The sequence below is a fragment of the Oreochromis niloticus genome, linkage group LG8 (genome assembly GCF_001858045.2).
Source record: "Oreochromis niloticus isolate F11D_XX linkage group LG8, O_niloticus_UMD_NMBU, whole genome shotgun sequence".
Taxonomy (NCBI): domain Eukaryota; kingdom Metazoa; phylum Chordata; class Actinopteri; order Cichliformes; family Cichlidae; genus Oreochromis; species Oreochromis niloticus.
The window spans coordinates 24110271-24128287 of NC_031973.2; the positions used below are offsets into that span (position 1 = coordinate 24110271).

The 18017-nt window shown below is 40.2% G+C and overlaps 2 protein-coding genes across 4 annotated transcripts in view; one reads left to right on the forward strand and one right to left on the reverse strand.

Annotated features, from left to right (window-relative positions):
* The window catches only part of LOC100694467 (ras-related protein Rab-26), a 112841-nt gene that overhangs the window by 18489 nt on the left and 76335 nt on the right, over positions 1-18017 (reverse strand). The window lies entirely within an intron of this gene.
* LOC109203091 (uncharacterized) lies at positions 1959-5023 on the forward strand. 2 transcript variants are annotated; one of them, XM_019362076.2, is made up of 3 exons: positions 1959-2103; positions 2676-3715; positions 4513-5023. In XM_019362076.2, the coding sequence occupies exons 2-3, from the start codon at positions 2692-2694 to the stop codon at positions 4572-4574; spliced, it is 1086 nt and encodes a 361-aa protein (XP_019217621.1). In that variant the 5' UTR covers positions 1959-2103; positions 2676-2691; the 3' UTR covers positions 4575-5023. The 2 variants fall into 2 exon arrangements, with proteins under 2 accessions (XP_019217621.1, XP_019217622.1); XM_019362077.2 differs by having other exon boundaries at positions 2038-2156.

Consider the following 18017-nt stretch of genomic DNA (forward strand, 5'->3'; position numbering starts at 1 on the left):
ACGATGTCACTGTGATTAGCAATTCTGATATTCACAGAAAAGAAGGTATAGATAATTCTCCACAAACATGCCCTATAAACAGCACAGTCTCAGCAGCGTGTGAAATACTTACGAACTGCTATCTATAGATTTGTGGTCTTGGACACAAATTTCCGCTGTTTTCATTTACATAAACATGATCTTATCTTGTTTTTTTCTCTTTTAATATCTACTGGCTTGTTTCTGATGTCAGACAAAAAAGTTTCTAAAGGACAAAAGAGTCTGAATCTGGGGTTTTTTAAGAGATTTATGAAGGCTCAAGTCATTTCACCCCTCAAAGCAACGACTACACAGTGTGTTAGAATAGAAAATGCCTTTATTGTCATTATATATTTACCATCTATGTATATGGTTTGAGTTTTACTTGCATTTTAATGTATTTTCTTTGCATTTCTTTACATTTGTTTTTGGTTAGGTTTAGGCAGTAAAACTTACGAGGAAGCACTTGGCGACACTGGGAAGGAAAAACTCCCTTTTGACAGGATGTAAGCCCTGACAAAACCAGGCTCAGGGAGGAGTAGCCATCTGCTGAGATGGCTACTCCTGCCTACTACAGATACCTTACTGACAACTTAAGGACCCAGCACACAATATATTCCTCCAAGCATGACTTTTCAATTTTATCTTGGTAGTCTGAACATGTGATTTGGGACGTGCAAAAATAACGCGTCTTCCTATGTTATTTAGCACTTTTAGCAAGTAGAGTGTTGTCATGTCCTCTCTCCACTATTGGGACTGGACACTGTCAAAAATGTGTCTCTTCCATGGCAAACAAAAAATGCCGTCTGAATTCTCATGGGACTTTATTATGTTATTTTCAGCTGTTTACTTTCTAGACTAAGGTGTTACTTAGTAAAGCTATACTGATGTAATCCTGGTAGATTATTCCTGTGTTCAATTCTGAACACTCAAAATTTGATCTTGGACCTGCTGCTTCTAATGTCTGACAAGAATTCATTTTTAACTGTGACAAATCTGTCGATCTGATGCAGTCCCATCCTTCACCTCTACTGCAGCTCTTTTAGTGTCTCATCTATGTGTCACAATCCTGATCTCCTCTATTCTCAGTTCTTCACTTCTTCTCCACTCCTGTCCTGCTCATAAAAAATCAGGCAATGAAATTTGTCAGTGTGTAATGATCAGATGCTAAGCAGATTATTTGTCAACATCAGCTTATTTGAACACATCAACACATCAGTGACGTACTGATCCACCCCATAAGGGATAAATGCTATATGTGCCATCTTATTGATGATTTACATTAATTTAATGATCAGGTGTAACTTGGAAGTCCGTGCATTGTTGTAATAAGAACATTTCCAAAACAATCACGGAGCCATCTTCACCACCCTCACTATCTCCTGTTGCTGCCACAGCAACAGGAGATAGTGAGGGTGGTGAAGATGGCTCCACCTTCTCATGGCCTCTGCTGCACCTTATGCTATCTGAAGCCTACTTAACCATTTGTTAACTACTGTTTTTTTGTGTTTGCATGCCAACAACTATAACTCTGATGACTTGTTTGGTAGCTTTCTCCGGCACTGTGTAGGCAGAATAATATATAAAAATGGGGCACTATGAGGGAGGCTTTCAACATGTAAAAGCATCAGTGTTCGCCAAAGACTGTGTATTCTTTTTACCTATGTTATATATATTCCACTTAGATCACACACACAGTGGAAAAACTCTTGGTTAAATATGCTGTAATTATGAAAATAACAGTAAGTCGTATAATTACGATTTCTAGTCTAGTCTCTCGTATACTGCAATGTTAGCTTCTTAGCTTAAATACCTTTCATGTAAACAACTAGAGATGTTGCTCTTACTCCACGCTATTGTGAAAACAGCTGCTCATCAAGCCTGACTGGAGTGTGTGCTTGGGTGTTCATGTGTGATTGTGTGTGAAATGAGGACCTGTGTGTGAAATGTGGGTTTCTGGGCGTTACTTTGGGGAAGTTGTGGTCAGATTTAGGGGAGGTAACACCCACTGAGCTTTATAAAGACAGAAGAATGAAATAGATTAGCTCAGGCTGAAAGAGAACAGCGATCTGTGCAACACTGGAGGTAAACAACGTCTTACATTTCATACTTTGCATTGGATCTCTTTTACTTAAGCTGTAAGTACATTGTAAACATGCCGTTGTCATTCAGTTCCAAGAGCTGTAGTACGTTAAATTTAACTTCATTTACTAACTTAAGCAATCAGCTTTTATCAGTGAATGTGATGTTTAGTAATTTAATTGCATACTGATGTATGCAATAAAGGAAAGAAGTAGTTTGTTTTTTTCAAAGTAGAGGCTAAAGAAACTAATGGTGAAACTCATAAGTAATAAGATTTGGGTTTAACTGAAGCCAGTTGGTGAAATGAAGGAACACTTGCGAAACATTTGATTTTCTATCTGATTGCAGTGTCGAGGCCAATAAAACAGAAGTGTTTCAGCAATCAACTGTCAACAGAAAGATTCACACGACATATGAGTGTTGACATAGTAGCCATAGTGTCTGTTGTGAAAAGAAATTTGTTGTGAAACACAAATTTGAGAAGTCAAGACGGGCGTCTGCTCTTCCTCTTTTTAACCTTGAAACATCCTATGTGCCCCCACCCTCTCCCTCTATATGTGTGTTTTTCTTCACAGGCTTATCTGCTCACTAATGTCCCACCCCGGCAAGATGAAAAAGACAAAATACCCCAGTGCTTGTAATGGCACTGCGACTCCAGCACTTGCCAATGGTAGTGATGAGAGGGGCCAGATGAGTCAAAATGTGGCCGTAGGGAATCAGGTGATCCTCAGAAAGAAAAACAGAGGGCTCAAAGAGAGGTCACCACACAGCCCGGAGCCCAGCAGCGAGCGTCCTTTGTCAGCAGTCTCCACCTCTAACGTGACCCCCAACTTTCATAAGAGACGCTGGTCGGTCCACTACTGCAGATGTGGGACCTCCCCTGTCATCATGGTGAACAAGACCAAGAAGGAACCACAGCCTCCTGAGCGTAGTGCATCGCTCCCGCAAACCCCTGTAGCATCCCGTGATCCAGTAAAACGCTACTCCTGCCCCCCCATGGGGATCTTACCCTCACCAAGTCACTCCTCATCTTCTTCCACCTCTTCCACCACCTCATCCTGCTCCTCTCCTTCTCCAATTAAGACATCGGCCATCATCGGCCACGACCCTCTGGGCTGGAAGTTGCATCCCAAGTCCAGCTCCCGAGCTCGCACTAACAGGCTCTCCCTGCAGATTCCACTCCCCACAATCCCTGATGTTAACCCTCTGAAACCTGAGCCATTACCTAAAACCAAACCCGCCCTCAAACCCAAACCCTCACGACGACGCCACTCTGACTCAGAAGCCTTCCTCCAATCTCAGAGGATCCAAATGCCCACGGTGACGCTGGATGAACTCTGTGCTGTGCATCTTCGCCCGCTTGCCCTTTCAGATGAGTCTGACGATGTGTTCAGTGAGGGGAATGAAAATGACCCCAGGGCGACCCCTCGCAAAATACCGCCACCCGTTCTGGAAAAAACAGCCATGGCTAGACAAATAGCACAACTTATTGCCTATTCACGCCTGGGCTATAAAAGCAACAAAGATGAAAACATTTATACCAGGATAATAAAGCCAGAACTTAAACATTCACATCAGAGTGTGGACCACAACAGAATACATGCTACAAAAAATGGTAAGTCCTCAAAGAAAATCTCACAATAATCATGCTTATTATGAGTTAATTTTATAATAGACTTCTAAAAAGTTGAGAAACTTGTGACAGAGCAGCAATTCTAATATTCTGGTATAGGCATAACTTTACATCCAGACTAAACGTATTCCCTCTGCAGTCCTAAGCATGAATACTAACTTTATCAATACAGAGTTTACATATTAATTGTACGAACCAGTGGGAAGTTATTTGGTGCTATGGGTCGTAAGGACGACTGGAACAGTGTTGGTAGCAGTTTGCTTTTCTTCACCTGTACTGGAACGTTTAATTCCAGTTAGTAATTTAAAAAATCTGCAGTGGAAATACAATGATTACTTGAGCATAAACATTATATCAAAATCTGGAAATGTTGATCCAACATTGCAACAGCATATGATTTACAGAAAATAAAGAAAAGTATAGATACACAGAGATAGCAACAAAGTTACCTTTGGTGTTGGAGCCTTGACACAAAGTGCAACGAAGTAGGGTTAATCCTATCCCTAACCCATTTAAAGGTTCACTTTTGTTTACCGAATAGTTTTAGGATATGTTTGGCTTTTTGCCTGATTAAGGTCTAGAGCCAAAAACGTATGCACATTCATTAAAGTGAATGTGTTACCTCTGAACATGACACATGACATTGCCCTTGCAGAAGTTCTAAGTGCAGATGTCTGAGTATCTTGATTTACTTTTAATTGATTTCCTTTATGCGGTGCTGAGATGACATGCAAGCATTTAAGTGGAAATCGATAGTAACATCATCCCCTGTTTTTCAGGCATGCAGCATCTTCACATCAGCTGCGACAGTGAAAGGTCCACCCCACGCTTCCCGGGCTGAGAGATCTAAGAGATAGGAACTGAAAAGACCTCTAATCATCGACTCCACGTCCCATCTATTCTCTATAGAGTAGAATAATTCTTCCTCTCTGTTGAGGAGACTTTTAATTTGTTCTTTTTGTCAGTTTATGGGGATGAAGTAATAGCTGTATTGGAAAAAACAAGGTGTGCAGATGATGCAATTACTGCAGCTTATAATTACATAAGCATTACTTACGGTGTAATACTCTTTGTGGTAAAATCTGAATTTATAGATGTAGGCAAGGTGCAATGACAAAGGATAGGGTTAGGTAAATAGGAAATGAGCTGTTCCAGCTAGAGATGTACATACAATTGCATTGCTCATTTTAGCTTCTCAAGTGATGACTTATTAACCGAGCTTTTAAGTATACCTGTATCCTACATGCAATGTCTTTATAAATTAAAAAAATCAAATATCATTGAAATTATTGGCTGATCATATGGTCTGATGTTTTTGACACTAAACATGAATTTCACCTGCTATCCTCCTCTTCAGCCTCAGCGTGTCTTTAATAATATAAAGCACACAACCCTCAGCCTGTTTACCAGCAGACACACTCACAATGTGAATGTGATGCAGCTAAGAATCAGTCTTCCTTTTCGCTGTGCTTTAGCTGGACTATGTGTATTTAATGCAAGTCCAACATGCAGCAGCTTATTGAGAAATTTCAGGAAAGTAGAAGTTTAGAGTAGAGATGGCACGATACCACTTTTTGATGTCCGATACCGATACCGATATCATAAATTTGGATATCTGCCGATACCGATATGAATCCGATATAGTGTGTTTTTTAATCAATAAAACTGTTTTTTAAATATCTTGCTGCATTTTGTATAAGTTCATACTCAAGTTTAAATAAACAACAACACTAAAGCTATTCTGTTATACCTGTATATAAAAAATACACTGTGCCCAAAATATTTCATAGTTCAGCAACACTGATCAATCTAATAAATTTAAACCTACTCCATCCTTCCTGTTCTGGTATTTTAAAGAGTACTTAGCAAAAATATTAAGCAACCTAACTAATAGGGTTGCAAACTCCCAGCAAAAGAAAAAAAAAAATAGGGAACCACCCCCCACCTCATGATGCTTAATTGACGTAATCAACTTTAATTTGATGCAGTGTGAAAAAAAAATGCACAGAAATAAATTATTTTTCAAGAATAATTAAATAGACTCAACATCTTTCTTCAACAGAATTGCAGAATTCACAGATGGTACTTTCCCAAAGGAAAAAGTACTATAGCTTACTAGGGTATATTAGACTTAACAGTTACTATATACAGTAATGGACTTCTATACATTTTACATCAGATTAAAACTTTGGGTGTAAGATTCAGATAATTATTTATTAAAAGCGAGACATTTTAAATGAGAATAAGAAACAAAAGTATGTCTTTGTGCCCCCTTTTCCCTGTTAATGCCCTATCGGCCCCCCTGGCTACACTTTGCTAGATCCGCCCCTGCACAGTTACCAGCCGGCAGCTACGTAGAAAAGGATCCTGGTGTAGAAAGTAATATTAAATAAATTCTAACGACACCTTATCAAGGTTAAACGTGCTGCTGTTGTTCAGCCGCTGGTTTCCTCTTTCTGGTGCAAAGTGGGCCAAAAACAAAGAAGAGAGACGGACTCGCGACAGAAAAGCTGATCAGCTGATCATTAAGCAGTTTCATGAAGTAGCGGCAGGAGAGGGAGAGAGAGGCAGTCGCTCCATGTATCGGTTGTTAAGCTTAACGTGGGAATGCTTTACAAACATTCAGAGATGAACTTACACACTTGCTTTACTTCTCTCTGGGATAACTTCCTCGGAGATGAAATGCTGGTGAGGCTACAAATACACACAGCCGCTCTATCACGTGATGCATACTGCTCCTACGTGCTACGGTTATGAGCCGAGTTACGCCGTGTCATGCTTTTTTGATATTTAATGGATCGGATTACATTTTTTATTTCTGGTCGATATCCGATCCAGTAATTTAGGTCAGTATCGGACCGATACCGATACGTAATATCGGATCGGTCCATCTCTAGTTTAGAGTAGAGATAAATGCACTCTGTTTAAATTAGAGTATCTAAAAGAAAATTCGTTATTCAATTGAAATTTCTGCTAAACTCCTTAAAATACAGCTGAAAGACTGCATTTCGATTACATCTTGATTGATTTAAAATCCACTGTGGTGGTGTACAGAGGCAAAATTACAAAATATGACTCACTGTTGAGTCACTAAATGAGGTGCATTGTTGTAGGTGGAGGAGGGTACAGACTAAGAATAAGACTGGTTGCAAATAAAGTCTTTGGCATTTGAAACAGCTGACTATGTAAAATGACAACTGAATGCCTGAACCTGCTTACCTTTTGTTACCACGGCTTGTTTGACACCTAATTAGTGCTTACAGTATTCACGTCATCAAATGATGACACATTTTGAAGAGTAGGTGATTTGGTAAAACGGAACCACAGACTGTATATAATAGATGGATGCAGCTGTAGTGGAGTCACCCAACCTCCAGGTATTAACTCTATCGCCCAACCAACATATTAGCAACATAATAGCAATTAGCTATTTCCTGACATATTGGTAACACCTGCAATTGAGCAAAATAGTGGAATGAATAAATAGTGAAAAACAGCAGCACCCCAGGAGAAGGAGGGTGTACTCCTAGTGGCTGGGAACTGGCTGACAACTAGTTGGGAGTAGGAATTCTAAGTGGCTGTATCTGTATAATGGCACATAAATAAATATTTAAGAAGTAAAGAAGAGACAGAGGAGCCACCCTTCAACTGTGTTGTAAGTGTTGATGTTGCATAGTTTGTTTACTGTGTGGGCACACTGCAATTTCCGTGTAGGCAACTTGTGCTTAGAACACCACAAATACAAAAACCAGCTGATCCAGGCAGAGTTGGCTTGTTGTGACACTAAAAATGTCACTAATTTTAAAATTCCACTTATATATATTAAACTACATATAGCAAATGTTGTTTATGTTTTGTGTGCCTGACAAAAAATATTGGCTGATATATTGGATTTTTTAATCACACACCCTCAGTGTGGCTCCATCTATCCATTTATCTTCTTCCGCACCACCCCCAGCTTATCCGGGGGAACACCAAGGCGTTCCCAGGCCAGCTGAGAGATACAATCTCTCCAGTGGGTCCTGGGTCTGTGCCAGGGCCTCCTCCTGGTGGGACATGCCCGGAACACCTCACACAGGAGGCGCTCAGGAAGCATCCTTATGAGATGGCCGAACCCCCTCAACTGGCTCTTTTTGATGTGGAGGAGCAGCAACTCTACTCTGAGCCCCTCCTGGATGGCTGAACTTCTCAGCCTATCTCTACGGGAGAGGGCAGCCACCCTTCTTGTATCCACAATCTCATTCTTTCGGTTACTACCCACTGCTCGTGACCATAGGTGAGGGTAGGGACGTAGATCGACCGGTAAACTGAGAGCTTTGCTTTTACACTCAGCTCTCTCTTCACCACAACGAACTGGTACAGCATCTGTATCACTGCAGCCGCAGCATCTGTCGATCTCCCGCTCCCTTCTCCCGTCACTTGTGAACAAGACCCCGAGATACTTAAACTCCTGAGACCAGACTCCTGAAAAGCAGAGATGAGATTCTGAGACCACCCAAGTGAAAGCTTGGAAAGCACTTGGCTATGGCTAGAAATTCTCTCCATAAAAATTATGAAGAGAATTGGCGTCAACCACCGGGAACGAGTCTGACTTATTGCGGACCAAGCTCTTACAACGGTTGTAGAAGGATCAGTATGGGCATCAGTCTTAAAACACTTATATCTGTTGGGCTCTAATTAACCCACTTTGGAAGTGGTCATTTACAAGAACCGCACCATTTAGGCCCAAACATGTTGGTATGGGGTTTTTTTTATGTGAAAGTTTGTGATCCTAGCCAGAATCAACACTTTCCTGAAACTTTATTAAAATTAAGCTCTCTTTAAAAATGCTAAAAAATGAAGACACCAGTAGCAAGCTTTAAAACAGACTGATGCTATTAATGATAACACAGAAACTGCTTTTCACAGTGAAATATCTGTTAATACTTCAGCAAAATCCATGGCAAAGAAATCTTTATGTTTACTTTTGTAAGCGAAATATTTTTAAAAAACGCAGAGAGAGAAGTTTAGATGGAGTCTAATAGAATTGCGTGAATCTGGGTTTGGTCCACTGAGATGAGCTGCTGGGTATGGAGCAAAGAGGAGGGAAAACTGCAGTGTAGGCTGGAAGCAACGCTGCAGGCAGGTGAGCAATGAGACTGCAGAATACCACATGCACAGAAAAACACACACCATATGCATGCAAATCTGAACCTGCTGCAAGTTTTTTCTCAGGAGTCTGTATTTTGTTCAGAAACTCCACATTTTTCTCCTGGATACACCTCAAAGCAAACCTGTTTCTGAGAAAATGGCCACGGCACTATGCAGACCATGAGCACTTGAATTGACTCACAGTGATTCCAATTCCATTTACTAAAGTCTCAGTTACACCAGAGTAATAATAGAATAGCAGCCTCCATCAGGTTTAAATAAATTAAATAAATTAAATAATTTTGATAATTATCAATAACTTAGGCATAGACTTTATACTAGGTGGTGGTCTAATAAATTTCTTAAGCAGTTTTCCTTAGTGTGACTGCAGCCTGACACGGGCACAGCCGTAAGAACAAAATCTGCCACTGACATATTTAATGCAAAAGGTTTTTCACACATTTCTGTTTGTGAATGAGGCTCAGTGTTCCTACCCTGCTAAATAAAGTGAACTGAAAGTCAGACAGAGAGGAAGAGATCTCTCCCACAGAGTAAAGAGAACTGTGGAAGCATAGCACACTGACACTTATTAGCCTGCTGGCACTGTGTGTGTGTGTGTGTGTGTGTGTGTGTGTGTGTGTGTTCCTGTCTAGCTATCTTTGTGAGGACCGAAATCTGCATTTTACTATACTTGTGAGAACCAGCAGTCACTTGTGAGGACACACAACCCGGTCCTGACATTTTTGAAGGCATTTAAAGGTATTTTTGAGGCTCAAAATGGGGTTTTAGTGTCAGGGTTACAATTAGGTTATGGTTAGGTTTAGGGTAAGGGTTAGGGTTAGGCATTCATTTTTAATGGTTAGGGTTAGGGTAAGGGGCTAGGGAAACCATTATGTCAATGAGGATTCAGCTCATGTGTGAGTGGTACAAAACCTATTGTTGGTTCCAAAGCAGTACAAATGAAATCATGAAAACTACAATGTTAGCAGTAATAGAAACAGCTGTTCAGTATGTTGTCCAGGTTGCATCTTTTTATGGAATTTAAATTAAGCACTTAACACAAGATTTTTGTGTAAATCGATGTCTATTAAATCCCATTATGACACGTCACTGCATTAAATGTCCATTAAGCCCAGCTGTTTTACAGGATACAGACATACTTGTCAATAATGCACATTTCCGAATCAGAGATTACCCATTCAGACATCATTCAAGTAAAATTTATGGCTGCATAGAATTACAGTGAATAATCAAAACCAGTGAGATGAGTTTATGCTGCTTTGTCACTATTAAGTAAAATACATAGAGCTCGTTAGCTGCTTGTTTTTTATTGTGACAACATTTCACAATATTTTTTTAAACTATTAAATGTGTGGGCATACTTATGTATGCCATTTTATATCATTTAAAAGCTATTGTAAAAGTTGCCTAACTTGATGGACAGGTATGCCAAAACAAAGAAGCAAAAAAAAAAAAAAAAGGTAAACTATACAGCTGTTACAGGCATCAGTTAGTATGTTTAAGTTTACAGTTCATGACAGTGGAAAATGAAAAACTAGAAAATTAGAAAAAGACTGAACAAATATGGTTGCCAAGAGAAAGACGGTTCTCCTGGCAACCGTCCTTCGTTGCTATACTTGGTGGTTTAAATCCTTTCAAAACGAACTCCTACTATCAACAGTATGCAAGCAAACAACCAGTATGATGTTGTTTCCAAAATATTTATGTATTGTTTTTTTAATTGCAGATTTTGGCAAAATAACATGTGGAGTATAAAATGGTGACGGGGCATTCATTATAGAACCGTCCAAATAAAATAAAATAACATGCTGATGGAAAGGCAGATGAGGATGGACAGGTGTTAAGTAACAAGATCACCTGAAAAAAAAACATAAGAAGAGACGCATACATTCTTTCTTAAATGCTGTTAATGGGAATGTTTATACTATGTACTAATTGTCTAAGGATACAGAGAGAGCAGTTTCTCCAAGAAAACCCAGTGATGGAGACAGGAGGAAAACTGGGGTTAAAGTGTCCCAGAACAATTTGGAAGTTATGGCACCTTCAGTTAAAGAGTAATTAACCCTGACAGGCCAATGAATCCATAACACTACAGGGAGTGCAGAATTATTAGGCAAATGAGTATTTTGTCCACATCATCCTCTTCATGCATGTTGTCTTACTCCAAGCTGTATAGGCTCGAAAGCCTACTACCAATTAAGCATATTAGGTGATGTGCATCTCTGTAATGAGAAGGGGTGTGGTCTAATGACATCAACACCCTATATCAGGTGTGCATAATTATTAGGCAACTTCCTTTCCTTTGGCAAAATGGGTCAAAAGAAGGACTTGACAGGCTCAGAAAAGTCAAAAATAGTGAGATATCTTGCAGAGGGATGCAGCAGTCTTAAAATTGCAAAGCTTCTGAAGCGTGATCATCGAACAATCAAGCGTTTCATTCAAAATAGTCAACAGGGTCGCAAGAAGCGTGTGGAAAAACCAAGGCGCAAAATAACTGCCCATGAATTGAGAAAAGTCAAGCGTGCAGCTGCCAAGATGCCACTTGCCACCAGTTTGGCCATATTTCAGAGCTGCAACATCACTGGAGTGCCCAAAAGCACAAGGTGTGCAATACTCAGAGACATGGCCAAGGTAAGAAAGGCTGAAAGACGACCACCACTGAACAAGACACACAAGCTGAAACGTCAAGACTGGGCCAAGAAATATCTCAAGACTGATTTTTCTAAGGTTTTATGGACTGATGAAATGAGAGTGAGTCTTGATGGGCCAGATGGATGGGCCCATGGCTGGATTGGTAAAGGGCAGAGAGCTCCAGTCCGACTCAGACGCCAGCAAGGTGGAGGTGGAGTACTGGTTTGGGCTGGTATCATCAAAGATGAGCTTGTGGGGCCTTTTCGGGTTGAGGATGGAGTCAAGCTCAACTCCCAGTCCTACTGCCAGTTTCTGGAAGACACCTTCTTCAAGCAGTGGTACAGGAAGAAGTCTGCATCCTTCAAGAAAAACATGATTTTCATGCAGGACAATGCTCCATCACACGTGTCCAAGTACTCCACAGCGTGGCTGGCAAGAAAGGGTATAAAAGAAGAAAAACTAATGACATGGCCTCCTTGTTCACCTGATCTGAACCCCATTGAGAACCTGTGGTCCATCATCAAATGTGAGATTTACAAGGAGGGAAAACAGTACACCTCTCTGAACAGTGTCTGGGAGGCTGTGGTTGCTGCTGCATGCAATGTTGATGGTGAACAGATCAAAACACTGACAGAATCCATGGATGGCAGGCTTTTGAGTGTCCTTGCAAAGAAAGGTGGCTATATTGGTCGCTGATTTGTTTTAGTTTTGTTTTTGAATGTCAGAAATGTATATTTGTGAATGTGGAGATGTTATATTGGTTTCACTGGTAAAAATAAATCATTGAAATGGGTATATATTTGTTTTTTGTTAAGTTGCCTAATAATTATGCACAGTAATAGTCACCTGCACACACAGATATCCCCCTAAAATAGCTAAAACTAAAAACAAACTAAAAACTACTTCCAAAAACATTCAGCTTTGATATTAATGAGTTTTTTGGGTTCATTGAGAACATGGTTGTTGTTCAATAATAAGATTATTCCTCAAAAATACAACTTGCCTAATAATTCTGCACTCCCTGTACTGAGGCAAAGTAGAAAACTGTTATTTAGATAAAGAAATTAAATCTGAATTTATTTTAGGAAACATGGACCGCAGCGTATTCACTAAAAAGGAGCAGAACCATACAAGTTGTCATAGGCAGTCAATTGAAAGCCTGGTTTTGGGGTGGAATTACCAATTTATATATGTGGAAAGACACAATCAGTGCTAAAAAGTATATATAGGTTTTGTTTCCATCCGGACGACGACGCCTTCTGGCCTCGGGAACAAGACAATTCTCAACCATATACCGCAGCCACAGCAAGATGATTTTGTAGAAGAAGTGGGCACTGAGCCGGTCTACCTGCGGCCCAGATATTTCATGAAAACATTTGGCACATCATTGAACGAAGTATGATGAAGAACTGGGGAACATTTCTCTCCCAGAAGTCCAGTCCAACTGGCCTCACAATTCCAATATTGAACTGTGGCAGAGCAGGTCATGGCCACATGGAGCACTGGGCGGGTTGCTGGCTGTGCAGAGCAGCAGGGGAACCGTAGTAGAACTGGGAAAAGAGTCCAGAGTGTGGAGAACTAATCGGAGAAAATAAAGGGAAGCAGAACAGCAGAATCAGATGAATGTCAGGCCTGAAGAGCAGAGCTGAGGACGTAAAGAGCTGCAGACTGAGGCAGAGCAGTATGAATGGTAGATGAGAGAGATGATAAACTTTTACAATTTTTTTTATGTGTTTGTTGTAGCCAGCTGCTCAGGTCAGATTTAAAATATGGCCAGTGACTGGTTTAATCTTTCATAGTGAAAGATATTGCTTTTTATATCTTATACATTTTAGCATAACACCAAACTTTACCTAAAGTTAATTTTTAACCAGAATGCTTTTCTTCAACAGTAATTAAATTATTTTGATGTCAGGTACTTGTCATAACCTTTGTTTCTTAGTGGGTCCTAAAATACATTTTACATTCATGTTCTGTTATTACATTTATTTAATTGTAAAACAAATAAAACATCTAAACTTCGGTTTACGAAGAAAGTGTGTAAGATTTTTTTTTTTTTTTTGATTTATTGATTAGCATTCAAATATCTCAGTGAATACAGAATAAAGATTACCACAAAGCAAGAAACTCATAACTGGGAAAATTAGCTGAAAATGAACAAGTTAAATTTTCAACATATGACGTCGGCACGATTGCTTCTGTTGTTTTTGCAGGATGCGGTCAAAATGTATTTATTTTTCTGGGTATTGGTATCCAGTTTAAATTCTAGTATTGTGACCACCCTAATGCACACTTTGACATCAGCACACAAAGCCAGGAAAAAGCTGCACACCTGCTCAGCAGCATCTGAACCTGCTGCTTTAAACTGTGGTGTAAATTCAAGCTTCTGAAACACACATGTCATTTAAAGTTGGCCGCCAGAAAACTGGTTGGGTGAATATTTTGCCACCTACTATGGTGTCAAAAGGTCCTCCTGAGTGTTGCTTCACATTTCATTTAGTCGTATGTCTTGTTAGCATGGTGCTGCATCTTGAAAATTAATTTAATCTTAATAAACAGAAAACACCCTTTGGACAGTTGGGTTGCTCTACATATGTAAACAGGATTGTTGGTGGGTTAGTACAGATTCTGCGTGTGTGTTATTTAATACAGCATGTGTCTATGTAAATACCACTGTGTACGGCTGCGAGGCAACAGCACATGCAGGGGCATTAGTGTGAATGTGTGTGCTCCTCTTCCAGCTCCATCACACGCTGCAATGAGCCAAATACAGATGGAGCCATTAAAGTTTCTGTCAAATTCCCCTGAAAAGCGGAGTAACCAATTAGTGGCCAACTACCACGAGGATGTCACATCTTAATCGCCCATTTCTTGTCTTTTACATATTTATAGGACACACACTGGCCTATTTCAAGCTGTTTTCTAACTGCTGTCTGATAAACTGTGCTGACGGCGGGAATGTTTTCAGCCAAAGACAGAAAAGAGAAGAAAAGAAATGCCACTGCTATCGTGGGAGAAGAGTGCGAAAAGATAACTTGGTTTGAGGAAGATGCAGCTTCGACAGAAGGGAGCGAGCAAATAAACAGAGGAGAAACAGAGAAGAGAACGTATCAGCGCTCGAGAGGGAGATGGAGAAAATCAACAAATTTGCTTGTGTGTCAAAGAGAGAGAAGGAAAGGGAGAAGGACAAACATTTATTTGATTTGGTGCTGTAAACTGGCAGAGTGCTGGAGAGTGTGCCTGCATTGTTAATGTTCTACTTGGCAAAGGAGAGGACCTTGAACAGCAAAGCATTGCCACCCCGGTCTGCCAGTCGACATTATTGTTTTCTCTATTTCAGCAACACTCGAGACATTTGAGGCAGATTTGCAGCTCAGTTAGGCAAATTGGCACAGATTATCAACCTTTATAAGTTGAGGTTGTGATGGAAATGACTGAAAAAAAGAAAACAATTATCTGGTGTATTTTTATTTTACTTAATAGACTCTCCTTTACACTGATACTCATAAACACACAGGACCCTACAATCATTGTCATTATGGTTATTATATAATATTGCTTCAGATTCCATACATATTCCCTACAATCTGGCTACATAGTATTTTTTTATTCAAGATGTCCAAACTGGTAAGGAACCGATTATTTGCTACAAGGTTACTTCAGACTAAAAACAATCTGTCCTCTGTATAAAGATCTGAAACTAATGTGAGGTTTCTGCAGACGGAGGTAGATAAAACAGTGCCTCACAAGGTAGCTGTTCCACATTTTGTCATGTTACAGCCTTATTTCAAAATGGATTACGTTATTTACCTCCAAATTCTGCACAGAACATCTGTGACTGACAAAGGGAAGAAAAGGTCTTCCAAACTTATTAAAAATGTCAGCGCACAAAACAAGCCATGACAAGCCAGACAAGATTGTGCAACAAAAAATGTCTGCAGCACTGAAGGTCCAACGAGCACTGTGGCCTCTATCATCATTAAATAAGTTTGGCACCTTCAGGACACTTCCTGTTGGTGTCCGGGTGGAAGGGCCGTAGTCAGGGAGGTGAGCAAGAACCTGAAGATCACTCTGACAGAGTTCCAGCATTGCTCTGTGGAGAGAGATGTTATTGGTAGCAGAAACCAGGAGACTAGACAGGGGTGAAGGAAAAAGGAATGCAGCAAAGTACAGAGAAATCATTGATGACAGCCCAAACCAAAGCGCCGTGGAGCACAGAATTGGGCAAAAAGTTCATCTTCCAACAGGACAAAGACCATGAACACACTGCCAAGATAACAAAGGAGTGGCTCCGGGATCAGTCTATGAATGTTCTTGAGTGGCAAAGAGCCTGACTGAACATCTCTGGAGAGATCTGAAAATGTTTGTTCACTGACGATGAATGTTTGTTCATCCAACCTGATGGAGCTTGAGAGGTTCTGCAAAGAAGAATGGGAGAAACTGCCCAAAAAAGGTGTGCACACTCAAAAAGCCTTGGGGCTGTAGTTGCTGCCAAAGGTAAAAGCTAACTTTTCTCTGACTGGATGTCCTTTGCAAACAGAACTGTGTGTGGGTGTGGCTCCTGTGCTCACAGCCAGAACTTTGTAGCTGAGATAATGGTATTAAGTATGTTTATTTGTGCTGAGATCATACAGAGCCAAGAATAAAACAATAAATAAATTAGAATAAATTGCAAATACATTTGTACGATTGTACAAACAACAAGGTCATTTAAAACTTTGACGCGTTGTTCAATTGATATATGACAAAAATGAGGGAAAAGCAAAATAGTACAATGGCTTACAGAGTATAAAAAATAAAGTGATAAAAATGACTTGTTTGAAATAGGATGTCTGAATGTGGATTGCGTCCAAGTCTCAATTTTGGCCTAAACTTTTTAAATCAGATGGGAACTTGGAGTAAACTTCTTTGGAGTCATCACACTGAGAAAGGACGCTTCAGGGCCAGCATACATGGGCGGAATGATTAAGCATTCAGCAAATTAACAGATATTGCATTAAGATTGTTAAGACTGTACCATACGTCATATGCAAAAAGAGTGTATAAACCTCCACTTATTCTATTTGCACAGAGTTTTTCTGCTCTCTATAGTCTTGCCCTCTTCTTTCTCTCTAAACGTTTAGCTGGCAGCATGCCCGCTGACACTGAGTGTACATCGCATCGATTTTTACTCTACTGTTGAGGTAATCTTTTAAACAACAGAGCCTCCCCTCCACACGAAGGCCTTCAGTGATTTAATGATTTAAAGATTTTTCTTTCTGTGACCTCTGTGTCCAAGCGTGTTGGTCGATGCCAATAAAATTTGCTTGTGCGTGCGTGTAATGCTGCGGCCTTTGTATGCATGCGCGCAAGTGTGCTACTTGCATGTCAGCGTAAATCTTTAGCCAGCAGAGTGTATGGTTCCGCAGTAGCAGCTGTATAGCCCCGATATGAGGTTGTAAAGCATTCAAGGCATCTGTCTCCTGAAAAATTACAACTATATATACAGGACATGTAATAATGGAGCTAGTATGAATAATGCAGCCTGAAAAGCTTTTATCTGGCTACTCCAAACACTACTCCTGTCCTTCTACGATTCTGGTCATTCTCTTTTGATTATTCAAGAGACATTTCAGTTTTATAATAAAAAGCGCGTGCACTATAATAATGCGCCTAAGATGGGTACAAAGAGACATAATCAAGGTCCAGGCAAATATATTTGCAATGGTGGTGGAAAAGAAAATATCTTAAGAGCAGTTATGCACCTGTTGGCATGACAACCACCAAAACACATGATCATCAACATGTCCTTGATCATACGGCTTATGGTTACCCATTGTGTAGATTGCAGTAGGGACACAACAATTTGAACACAAGGTAAGCATTTGTGATCGGTCGATCACAAAGAAAATACTACACCCTCTCTAATCCACACCTGCAGAATACCTAAGAATTACCAATTAACCTGACTCGAATGGCTTTGGGAGGAAGCTGGCGCAATCTCTATTAACAGGCTACATACCATGGGATTTTAAGGTGGCAGCAATTAAACCATTACCGTAATAGCCATCAGTTGACACAGCTGTGTTAGCTAATTATAGGCCAGTCGTCGGAGAGTAGAGTAATTATAAAACAGCTAACTGATCATTTGCAGAAGAATTGTTAATTTGAAGAGTTTCAGTCGGGATTCAGAACTCAGCACAGCGCGGGAACAACACTATAGTTCTTCCTGTTAAAAGGGAGTTTTTCCTCCCCACTGTTGCCAAGTGTTTGCTGATGATATTCTGCTCACAGGGTTTTTTCTCTAATATTGTATGGTCATTACCTTGTCTTGTGATATGAATAAAATGGAATTGAATTGGATTGAAATATAAAAGCTGTCTCTGTGGAGTACTCTGGGAGAATGTGCAAATCCCACATAGAAAGACCACAGCCGATCAGGGCCAATCAGAAGGCCAGACCCTTCTTGCTTTGGGGCCACAGTGCAACATGCCTAACAAAGCAAAGATGCAGTCATCACTAC

Coding starts and splice junctions, on each gene's coding strand:
- LOC109203091 (XM_019362076.2), top strand. CDS start 2,692: ATGTCCCACCCCGGCAAGATGAAAAAGACAAAATACCCCAGTGCTTGT. Junction 3,716..4,512: donor AATACATGCTACAAAAAATG/GTAAGTCCTCAA, acceptor CCTGTTTTTCAG/GCATGCAGCATCTTCACATC.